Genomic DNA, 12,232 nt, shown 5'->3' with positions numbered 1-12,232 from the left:
AATTCGCTTGTACGAATAGGCTAAGTGACGTGTTTTCTGTATTTGTGTAAAATGTAAGTAGGTAGGTAAGTAAAATATTTTTGAAGATTATGAACTTGAAACTTGAAGTTAACAACTACCCATAGACCTATAATACTTAAATTACCTTATTAAGTTTATACTTAATAAGGTAATTTGAGTATTATTGTGAACTTAAAGTTAAAGTTCACAATTATTGATAAAAAACAATCATAATGAAAGAAAATAAGTGAACCATGCTTAGACACAATTAACAATTAGAAAATTGAACTGATGACCTGACCTACTTGTAGCTACGGCATTGAGAACTGTAAATGAATTGTTTTTAATTCTAAACAGATACTAAAATGATTAAGTAACTATCGTATTAATTGTTTTTATCAATAGTAATGCAATAAGTGGGTAGGTATGTCCTAGATATTTAACACACAAATATAACTATCACCGTTTTGCAATTATGCAATTTACTTCATTTTACAGCAAAAAAGATCCCATAAATTCACATTGAAAATTCTAGGATTACAGATGATATTATTCCAAATAAACACTATAAAAATGTAACCATATTTCACAGCACATTATTAAAAATGGCGGTTGAAACAAATTACCGTTAGATAAAAGTTGAATTTAAAAATGGATAAATAATCTAAAATCTTTATTGCTGATGAAAATTTGTACAGTGAAAACTTGAAGATGGCTCTGAAAAAGAAAAATCACTCACCTTTCCCCATTTTATCTACGGGTAAAATCACTTTAGTGTTAAACAAACGGACAACTGGATCGCACTGTTTCCAACAAAGGCACGCCTGCGACCAACGCGAGTATAGCACTGCACGCTCGGGCGACCGGCCGGCCGCCTATATACATCAACGTGAAATACGCACATGCAGTCAGTCATCTGTAACATTTACCCTCCATTTCGTTGAGAGCCTAATTACTATTCATATGACAGTGCCCTTTGAAGAGTTTCCTAGTGATCCTACCGCCTCCTTCAATATGTTAATTACAAGACTAGCTAAACGCTCCGGCTGGAATTTCTAAAAATCCTCGTTAGTGAAAATCTTATGTATCTTGAGTTTCTCTCTAGTCCCAGCTGTTTCATTTAATTAATGAGTTGCACGCATGGACGTATAAATACTCGTTGCACTTTCCCCTTTTAAACATTAGGTAGTAAGTATGTTTTTATATTTATACTATGGTAATTTAAAAAATACTTTAATAAGTATGTTAAATTGAAGTAAAAATATAGTAAGTATGTAAAAATAAACATGATACATCGATGGCTGTTAGATACTCGTATACAGTCCTGCAGTATTTGAATCGTGAACTGAACTAAGTCTAACCTAAAATAAAAACCTGGTCAGGTGCGAGAGTGCGAGTCAGTATCACGCACGGAGGGTTTTGGTGCCTTGGGTCGAATAATTATATTATTCGACCGACTCAAAAATAATAGAGAGTTTTAACTACCAATAAAACTTACCTATTATTTTTCCTTGAGATATTGTCTGGAATCTATCTTCTTTGAGTGTAGCCTTCCGTTTTTCGTATGTTCCGACTCAGCGATACCCTCACTTCCGGTCTCACCATACTTCCGTTGCCGCTATTGGTCGAATATGGCGTCGCAGCGTGGTTGAAGTTGGGAGCACTTTATTTTCTCATTATAAGCGTAAGTACCAGGTAGGAATTATCTAGATTCCAGACAATATCTCAAGGAAAAATAATAGGTAAGTTTTATTGGTAGTTAAAACTCTCTATTATTTGTTCCGTCATCGATATTGTCTGGAATCTATCTTCTTTGAGTGATGTGTTTGATTTCTCCTGGTACTATTTTAATCTATTGATGCTATAATGTGTTTAAAAACATTTTATTGATGAAACCACAGAATGCTTTGATTCAGGAAAAGATTTAGTTCCAGTTACCTGATAAAATTGTAAAAGGTGTAGATTTAACTCACTTCAGCACTCCGTGGATCTGCAATCACTAACCTAAATGGTGTAATTATTTGCATATGATAGAGTAGTAATTAATATATAATATGTCAATAGGTTTTTTTTTTTTTTTGAAAAGAGCAAAAACTAAGTTGTCGGTTTCCAACCTGATTGAGCTCAATATTTGATAATAATTTGCAGATGTCTTGGAATCAAAGACTAAATACATTATCAATTTATTACGTAAGCGAGATCATGCACTCTTTGACCGATGCAAGCCTAAATAAGCAGCATATTGGAAACTTGCTAGAAAACAGTCTACACGCCTATGCCTTTAAGAATATGTTCTGTACTTTCAGTTAACCCATATCAACACTCGTAGAAGATCTGGTATCAGATATGGTTACTGAATAGCTGATTGTTATAGAGTTACAGTCCAAAAGACTTTGTGCCTCTGCGAAACTAATAGAATATGATGACTGAGGCGATTTCAGATAGAACAGTATTTACAGTATGAAGTTGAGCGATGGAATCAGACCAAGCTGTATCTACGGAACTAATAGAATGTACTGACCTGGAGCAGAGTTCAGATAGGACAGTACTTACGGTATGAGGTTGGATGACTAAAACAGCCCAAGCTGTGTCCAGTGTTGGTAAGGGGCATGGCCTGTTAGAATTTTTCTCGTTTTAATATCATGTGAACCGTATCTGATACAAAAGTTCTGAAATCCGACTGGCACTAAAACATGCTGAGGGCGTCTGAAATATTATGCCGTCATTTGCACAATCGAATGATCTAATAAATTCAGTAGTTGTTTAGTTAGACTCAGGAACTTTCTCGATTGTGGTTTTTCGTATTTTATTTCTGCCAAGACAGCATATTATAATCCATTTGACGGGCCATGATTACTATGCTGTTGTCCACTGACTGGCTAACTTCGAATATCATAGCTTCATTCCCCATCCCATCTCAGACGCATCTGTCGTATGCAAGCATACATCGGCCCTGGAGATTTGTGTGCCGATATTGTGCTGGGTGTCACCTTCAACCACCATTTCGTTTCGACAAACAATGCTGTGGGAGAGATATTTGGCAGATGTTGACTGTATTGCTGCACTGTTCAATATTGAACCCTCTCTCGGGGAATGACGTAGGCAAAGTTGAGTCTCCCCATTAGGAACTGGGCCTGTCTGGAGAGCAACTGCCTTCAACATCCGTTTTTGCATATCATGCCTATGCGTGAGGCATTTTAGTTCCGAAAGGGATTTTGAATTCGTGACTCGTGTAGTCTCCCTCGAGGAACGACGGACGAGGCAAGGTTGAATGACCTCATTAGGAACTGGGCCTGTCTGAGGGACCAACCGCCTTTCGACATGTTTCTGTAATGCCATGCGTAGCGTAAGGCATCTTGGTTCGGACAGGGATTCAGAGGTGGCTCGTGTATCCCAAGTAACTCCTAGAAAATCTAGGTGTTGCGTCGAAACCAAACCAGATTTGTCGATATTGACCATTCAACCCACGTGTTGCAACATTTGTATTGTGAATGTTATCTGATGTCAAGGCTGCTCGTAAGTTTGACTGGTCAGCTGGATCCAGGAACAGACCCGCAGGAACAAAATGAACATTATACATTTGTATTTAAACGCTAAATTAACGAATATTGTTGTTTCTTTGATCATAACCCAGCGATGCTGATAATTATTAGGCCAAACGGTAGATATTGTAGATGGCTCTGAGGAACCAGCGATGCTGATGAACATAGGTAGGTGAAAATGAGTCACTCTGTATCGTATTCCTCACTACCGAGTTCCATAACCAATTTTTTATTCATCACAATAATAGGAGCTTTCTTCGGAAAGTCATGCATTGAGCTCCCAAAACTTTTCGCATATTCGACTTGAATGAGAAAGCGAAATGTTGACTTACGGTTATCAGATGTAGTGAAAACAACCAAGATATAAACGTATAAAACGTACGTTAAGTAGATTTAACTTCTCTGCATATTGGATAGAATCAGGCGTTACTTTGCGGAAGTTCATGTTTAGCAAGAAACAGTTAAAATTATTTTGCTATAATCCGCCGCATATTTGTCATTTAAATACTTAAAATCATGCAGTAAACCATTTTATATTGTAAATATTATTTTAAATTTCTATTAAGCCTTCATTTTTAAAAATTCTGTGTATATCTTGTGTAATGTATATATTTATTTAGGTATAGTATTGCTATGTACACCTCTCCAAAACCAGACAGTCATCCAGTTTGGGCCTGAGTTGACACTGCTAACCAGCATGATCGTTTGATATGCACTGCTACAACTATGCTACACATCCCATGAATCATGCAGCCGGTTTTTCCAAGATTTTGAGAGTATCACGATTTGCTAGGCTGTTTATTGAGATAGGCTTGTGCTTGATGACAATCACGTCTGAAATGCAGAGCATGATAGAATCTAGGCTGGAAGCGCGCTTGCCTACAAGATAGTCAAGTTATACTTGGCAGCGAACCTGGAAGCCGGAAGAGCATTCCACATGAAGAGCATCCCACACGAAGAGCAGAGAGCAGTTCGTATCAGCAACGTTGAGCAAAAACGCTTCGTACGAGTAGTGAAGGAGGAACAAAGTTGTACCTAAGCACACTCTTCAAAGTATATCCGATAAAAGACCGATAAACAGGTGGCTTTGTTACCTTGGTCACTAAGATTATAAAAGGAATACAAACACCATATAAAAGTTGGCAGTTCCGCTATGGAGCTTACAGGTGGCGTAAGATATGTTGTTATATTGTGTAATATAGCCACCTCAAAAAATGTAATTTCTGTTCTTGGTCATCCTTTAGACTTTGTACTAGAGATCCTTTGAAACCGTTTTCATTCATTCCTCCTATGTAAAACCACAGAAATAAAAGAATTTGATTTGAAAGTTAGTGAATTACCTCTGTAATCGCTGCTGGAGTGGCACGGCATGGATCGAGGTTTTTATTTTGCGTCAGCATCTCACCGTCCTAGACTTAGGGAAATGTTATTAGCCCCCCCTTCCCTTTTTCCTTAGATAAAAGAAATTATGGATCTATCTAGTAGGTATATGTCAAACAAATTATGAGGGGCTCGATTAGCAAAACCACAGCAACAGTGTGATGACTGCAATCACGTTTGAGTAGCCGATACTCTCTCTATTGGCATGCGTTATTGCAGCAAAAATACCAAAAAGCCATTCGCCACATAGTTATTTTGAAATTATGGCAACGAACATCTGAGAATGTAGCTAATTGTCCTATAAAAAATTTGGATTCCAACTCCTCCACCCTGATGCTGCAGGGGATCTGACCAATCCACGCAGGAGAAGCTGCGGGCATCATCTAGTCTTAATAATAATATATTTATCGACTTACTTATAATAACTGTGTATAAAAATTTGGTTATCACATTAAAATAATTTTGATTTTTATTGATCGCAAGTAGGTACTTTGTCTAGGTACCCCTAACAGACCAATAATAATTTTATTCATTCATTTTTCTCTTTCTTAAAATAATTACACTGTTAAGGCCACTGACTATATTGTATAGTTAGCTACTACCATCTTTCTTTTACCTACCAGCGTTCTTGCAAATAAATGATTATATTTATTTAATTACTAGATGATGCCCGCAGCTTCGCCCGCGTGGATTGGTCAGATCCCCTGCAGCATCAGGGTGGAGGAGTTGGAATCCAAATTTTTTATGGAACAATGTCGTAAAATAAAATTCCTCTTTGCTCCTCGATTTAAAAAAAAATACGCAAATCGGTTCAGCAATCTCGGCGATATCAGTAGAAAAACACAACTCCTCTATTTTTTAAAGTCGGTTAAAAAAGTAGCCTATGTTACTCCTTGGTTAATCTTCTTCTTGTCTGTGAAAGTCCCGTCAAAATAGGTTCAGCCATTCTGAAGATTAGGCCGTTCAAACAGATAGACATTTCAATTTTATTTATTAGTATTATTTATTAGTATAGAGTATGTAATTACATATTATTAAGTAGGTACACATAGTTATATGGATATGGCTTAGATTTTAGAATTTATCAAACAGTATTGCTTCGTGAACTCGGATGCTTTGTTGATAGCTTTTTTGTGTGTAGGTAGGTATCTATTATTCATATCGCGTACCCATGTTATTTATTGCGTTCATGATATAAAAACACAAAAGTGGCGAGGCGTAATTCTCGAGTTGCTGACGTCATACAATTAATTCGTCGAGAGACCCGGCATCTAATTGGTATTAGGTACTTACCTCTGGTGCTGTAGGGCCCGATTAAGTGACTTTGATGCTACTATCTTACATCGTAATCGTACTCCTAACAATGTAATAACACAATAGGGGAAAGTAGGTAGGATTTCACTTTTTACTCTGTCATGTAAAAACAAAACTAATAGATATTTCAAAATCATTTAATACTGCTGAATTACGTATTTATCGTATATTGTATAGTGTATACAGGGTGTGAGTAGAACGCTAAAAAAAACAAGACAGGTGATAGTAGGTACTGATGATTAGATCTTAGAGATACGATATCACAAAATAAAACACGAAAATATACTTTAAAATAAAAAAATCTTGTATGTAACAAAATTTCACAATGTATAGCGAATAAAACATCTGACTGGTGCTAGAGGTCAACGAACGTTTCATAGATAATAAATTACGGGGTCAATGACGCGTCGTAGGCGGGGCATTAACCCTGAGTTTGCACGATATACATTGCGGGTTTGAAAAATAGTAAGTCACTAAAACTACAAGTACTTATAAGGCAAATGGTTATTGGTATTGGGTTGTGTTTAGGTAGTATAATAGTAGCGCTAAGTTTTTGTTAGCGTTCTAATTAGTATTAAAAAACCAAAGAAGCTTAACTTCTTCCGCAGGTATACCTACGCAACAAATATACGCAACCATTTTTAAAATAAAAGAAACAATTACATATATTATTGTTAACATAAGGGCAAATAATTTCGGATTATAGTTAATAGGTAAGTAGGTACTAGATACGAATTAGACTTTCCACTTCAAGTATAGCGCTGGGTTTTGAAATGCATAGTTTTGTTTAATATAATTTAAATAGCCTTCCAATGAACCCTTTGTTCCTATGAAGCCACCGGATAAACAACCCAGCCAAGACTGGAAAACTTTAGACACGATGGCCTTGATTCGATATTGTTGGTAGGAATTTTTATTCAACGGGATTAACCGGATATACTTAGGCTTTTTGTTTACTCCATAATTAGTCATTTCACTACGACGCAGGAATAGGAAAAACCTGCATGTATTATAAGATTAATCGACGACTTCACCCTATATAACGGAATTGCTGAAGTCGTGTCGCAAAACACCACGAGACACGTCGCAAGTTTTTTTAGAAGTAGGCAGGTGTTCTGGCTGTGACATACAGACAGACAGAGGCGGTCTTAGCCATTGCGAGGCTCCGGGCGGCAGGTCTTGCGAGGCCCTAGTTTGTTCTTCGTGAAAAGTATGTGATGCGAAAGTAGGTCTGTTTGTTTGTTTAGGTATTTTTCATGTTTGAGGAGAAATGCTAAAGTTATACAAATAAATAGAGTTTTAAAATATTTTACATTAAAAGATTTACAAAATTAACAAATACAGAGATGATAAATTTTAAAATTGATATAAGTGGCTTTTCCTAAGACTAAAATCTTTAATTAAATTCTAACGAATGATAAGACGAAAGATCCACGTAGATTTACCTGCTTTCTTTGATACCTCGTTTCCTTTTTGAACTACCCGACTCAATTTTTCTGCCGGCATCACGATCACGCGAACTCATTTCGTGAATCTTGTTTTGTTTCGCACAAACAGTCAGAAATAATTTTTAAGTATCACACAGTTTTTTTTACTTTTACCTTACTCAATACTTCAAATACTTTAATTTACACATTTCCAGCTCACTCAATACTAGAACGTAATCTTGGATACTTAGAATAAAACTGTAACTGGACGATTTCTGTACATTTGATATATTTTGAAAATTTTAATCGCAGAAAGTATTATTATCGATATAGATCCCAAAACAATTTTTTTTTAGAATTTTTGTCTGTCTGTCTATCTGTCAGTCTATCTGTCTGTACGCGCATCATGCGAAAACTACTGAACAGATTTAAATGAAAGGTGCACTGAAAGTGCTCCGGGTTAATATATAGGGTAGTTTTCATTCCAAAAAAAATAAGGATTCTTCGAGATACAGGATCAAACTTTTTATCGATTTTACTCAATAACTCCGTCAAATTTAAACCGATTTTCACAATTCTTTTTTTTACAAAGGTATAGTACTGTCAGGTTGGTACCATGTAAGGTTGGTGAAGATCTGATGAACAGTTTCGGAAATAGAGGCTGGAACTCCTCAACGGGTAACAGCATAACGACCGCGATCAGTATAATAGCTTAGTAGAAAGTAGACTCTTAGTCATAACTAGTTGACCCGCCCCGGCTTTGCACGGGGAGTCTACCTGTTCCATAATACCACCCATATTTTGTCTATGGAATAGATAGGCTCCCTGTGCGAAGCTGGGGCCGGTCAACTAGTATTCAATAAAATTGAAAGATATGTAGCGAGCGCAACTTTTTTGTTTAATACAGATAAAAAAGAGAAATATAAACGAGCTCAGCCATAACAAAATTTTATGTTTCAAAGCACCTCACTCTACTTTTCTCATGTTTTTTTATCCCGGAAAGACAAAGAGTTCCTAGGGGGATTTTCAAAAACTTACCATGTGGATTAAGTTCCGGGTATCAAAATATAATATACAATAAAAGCGCGAGCGAAGCGAGCGCGAAATTTTTGATATATTATCTACAAAAAAAACCATATTAATATTAGCCAAAGTCCTTTTCAGGGCCCATCTTCTTAGCTAAAATTTGGTATAATTCAGAGATAGCTTGCGCACGGATACTTTATCCCGAGTTTCCACGACGTTTTTTAAAACCCGAATCGATGGGAACGAAGTTTCGGGCATCAACTAATACAATATAAAAGCGCGAGCGAAGCGAGCGCAAAATTTTCGATATATTTAAATAAGAGAATGGTAAATTCGAGCCTTCAGGTCCAAAATGTTGAATTCTTATAATGTTGAATTTATTGTGTGAATGTAGAAATATTTGATTTATCGTGCAAAATGTCAGAAAAAAATACCCGAGTATGGAACCCTCGCCTCGGTGCGCGAGTCCGACTCACAATTGGCCGGTTTTTTTTTGTGAACTACGTATAAGCATATGCGAATTAAAAGCTTACTTTTAAGATTCAACATTTAATTTTGGGAATTCAAATTCAACATTTTGCGAATCCAACATTTTACGAATTTAACATTTTAAGCCTGAAGGAATTCGAGAATTAGTCTATTTTAAGCTTTCTTTATCTGGGAGTTTGAACCCCCAAAACCTTACCAGTAACAATTTTGTAACTCATACTACAAGCAAAATAATTCTAAGGTGACAAGAACTGACGAACGAAATAAAATACGGGGGTTGCCCGAGCGATGAATTAGTTAACTAACTTTATTTTAATTTACCGTTATTTAATAACCTTAATAAGTAATTAAAGATCAGAATCAAAAGTTTTAATTAAAAAATATGTTTAAAAAATGTATATTTTTTAAAATTTGCTTGGGTTGTTGCGCGAGGCCCCTGCAAGAGCGAGGCCCCGGGCGATTGCCCCGTTCGCCACCCCCTAAGACCGCCACTGCAGACAGACACGCGGGCAAACGGTCTTGATGTAAATATAAGGATTCCTTGTTTTACTACAGAACTCTGAAAATCTACTAATGCAAGTAATTTATTCTCGTCCATAGTTCGCCCAACTCAAAAATCAAAATATCTACGCGATGAAATAATAAAATTGTATTCAGTGACCAGTTACAGACAATCGCTGTGTTCAGTTTACATGGATGAATGTTTAATTATTGAAGAGAATCACCCAGAGGTTGTATTTTAAGCTGAACCTACTTGTTCCAATGCGCGGCATCTAGTGTCGAGTAGTGGTCGATACGATTTTGTTGCGCCATCTACCGTGTAGTAGAAATTCTAAGGCATATACGTGTGCATAACGTAACTTTGTAGACAGGAGAAAACGTTATATTATGTTCTTTATTTTAGCGCCATGATATATTACTCATATACAGATGGCGCTAAAACAACAAATATTAAAATAGACGTAGGGACCTGAAAACTCGGTAAAGGCAAGACTTACAAAATGTTCTGAAAAACAAAATTAAACTATGTATAACACATACTAAAGTCTAAAGTAAACAGAGAATTACATATTATCTAAACTATCGTCTGCAACGAGACAATTAGACCTTAACAGCTCTGAAGTATTATGTAAAGTTAAGGTTATTGGCATCTAAGATTGTTATAATAATGGATTCATTACGTTAGGGCGTAGTTACATAATAAAATAAGCGCCATAATTTCCATGTTTCCCTGATAATCCTATTATGGAAACACGCAAATTATATTGTTTGAAGCCTATGCTTTGCGAGCTAAATATTGTAGTCATATCTTAGCAGTTTCTAACTGTAACTTAACAGTTTGGTATGCAGATAGCTATAAGTAGACATCTGCAAAGAAAGGACTTTTGAAAATTCAATCCCTAAGGGGTTTAAATTGGCGTTTGAAATTAGTGTAGTCCACAGGACCAAACCGCAGGCTCAAGCTAGTTTTGTATAGAACCGTTAAGCTTTTGGACCAGCTTTAGCTAAGCTTGACTAATTTTTAAATGTTTATTAATATTCAACATTTTATTCGTGGTTCAATTACCTTCTCTTAATTCTGGTCACTAGTAGTTATTGGATGAGTTTTATGGCCGCGCTTATTGCTTGTGGCAAAAAACGTATAGCAAGTGTCGGCAAGCACCAATTGCTTGCCTGCCAACCGGAACGCTCCAAAGCTTTGGATGGCGTTGGTAAGCTTATGCAAACACCCGTCCAAACGCTTTCTGTTTGCTGTTTGCCACATGCATTTGGCGGTTCCATTATATTCATGCATCGTCTATACATACAGTGAAATACTGATTCGTCGCTTGAAGGTTGGCAATGGCATGCAACGAACGCTGACTACGTAGTTACCGGCTATAGTAAGTAGCTACTGTGGTTTCTGCGTGAGCCGTGCACCTGACCTAGACGCGCGTGAGGTCAGTGCTCGCTAGTCGCTGCACGTTCAGCAGTCTTCATTTAAGACTGGGTTATTGTAGGCAACTTTTGACCGTTTATTTCGACCGTATCGTCGACGCTTTGTTAAAGCTGCGTTTATTAGAGTTCCGTACCCAAAAAACTACTATACTAAGACATTTTGGAGTCGATGCCAATGAGGTGCTGAATGTGGAGTCGTTGTAGTAGACGGTTCGTGCGGCTACTTGGCACCGACTCCAAAAGTTCAAAAACCGTTATTAATATTAGAGAACTATAACTCTTGTATACCTACGTAATGTATTCGGTAATAAATTAAATTATTTTTTGCTAGTAATTTAATTTATGTTTTGCTTTTTAGTGTTAATGGTTTAGTGAAGTCGATATTTTTTGAATTTTTTATTGATATATTATTTTAAATTTTATTTAAGGTTCTTTATTTTATTAATAGGTACCTCTACAGACTACTAGATGATGCCCGCAACTTCATCCACGTGTATTTAGGATTTTTAAAATCCTATGAGACCTCTTTGATTTTCCTGAATAAAAAGTTGCCGGTGTCAATTTCCTCTGTACCTTTCATATAAATTGGTTAAACGGATAGGTCTTTAAGAATCCCGTGGGAACTCTCTGATTTTACGGGATAAAATAAGCTATGATCGCCCCCGGGACGTAGACTGTGACGTGTGTGTGAAAATCGGTTAAACTCTTTGGTCGTGAAAAGCTAGCAGACAGACAGACACATTTGCGCATTTATAGTATAAGTATGGATGGATTAGTTTCATATTTTAATAAATTTCCAGAAACAAGATCCTAGAAGCTACTGTACTTTAGTTACCTACAATTAATTAGAAAGAAGGCGCTCATTTACCTACTGGTTATAAATGACTGATAGATAGTATTTATTTATCGTATCAGATGGAGTGATCAAGGCTTCTAACCAACGGTAAATTAACGACTTAGGTTAACGGGATAGGTAAGCTAAACTTGTTAGGGAAATGAGATTTTGTTAGGTATCTTTTTACCTAATATGTTTTTAATAGTTCAGGCGATTTATTATATCGATCTCCATTCTGATAATAAACTTTTCTAATGACGTCTGTTCTGCAGTATCTGACC

The 12,232-nt window shown here is 36.4% G+C and overlaps 1 protein-coding gene across 2 annotated transcripts in view; it reads right to left on the bottom strand.

The window, feature by feature from the left end:
• LOC123869190 (clavesin-1) overlaps window positions 1–12,232 on the bottom strand; it is a 31,809-nt gene that overhangs the window by 11,995 nt on the left and 7,582 nt on the right. The window contains exon 1 of one of the 2 annotated variants that reach the window (XM_045912003.1): window positions 740–887. The exons of the other annotated variant lie outside the window; for it this stretch is intronic. Within the exon in view, the coding sequence (XP_045767959.1) occupies window positions 740–749 (10 nt within the window). The 5' untranslated portion in view covers window positions 750–887. Of the gene's footprint in view, window positions 1–739; window positions 888–12,232 lie in introns of those variants that run through there. 2 annotated transcript variants of the gene reach the window in all.

This window comes from Maniola jurtina, chromosome 1, assembly GCF_905333055.1.
Source record: "Maniola jurtina chromosome 1, ilManJurt1.1, whole genome shotgun sequence".
NCBI classification, from domain to species: Eukaryota; Metazoa; Arthropoda; class Insecta; order Lepidoptera; family Nymphalidae; genus Maniola; species Maniola jurtina.
Note: the sequence above shows the minus strand (reverse complement) of the source record. Positions and strands in the feature narration are given on the sequence as shown.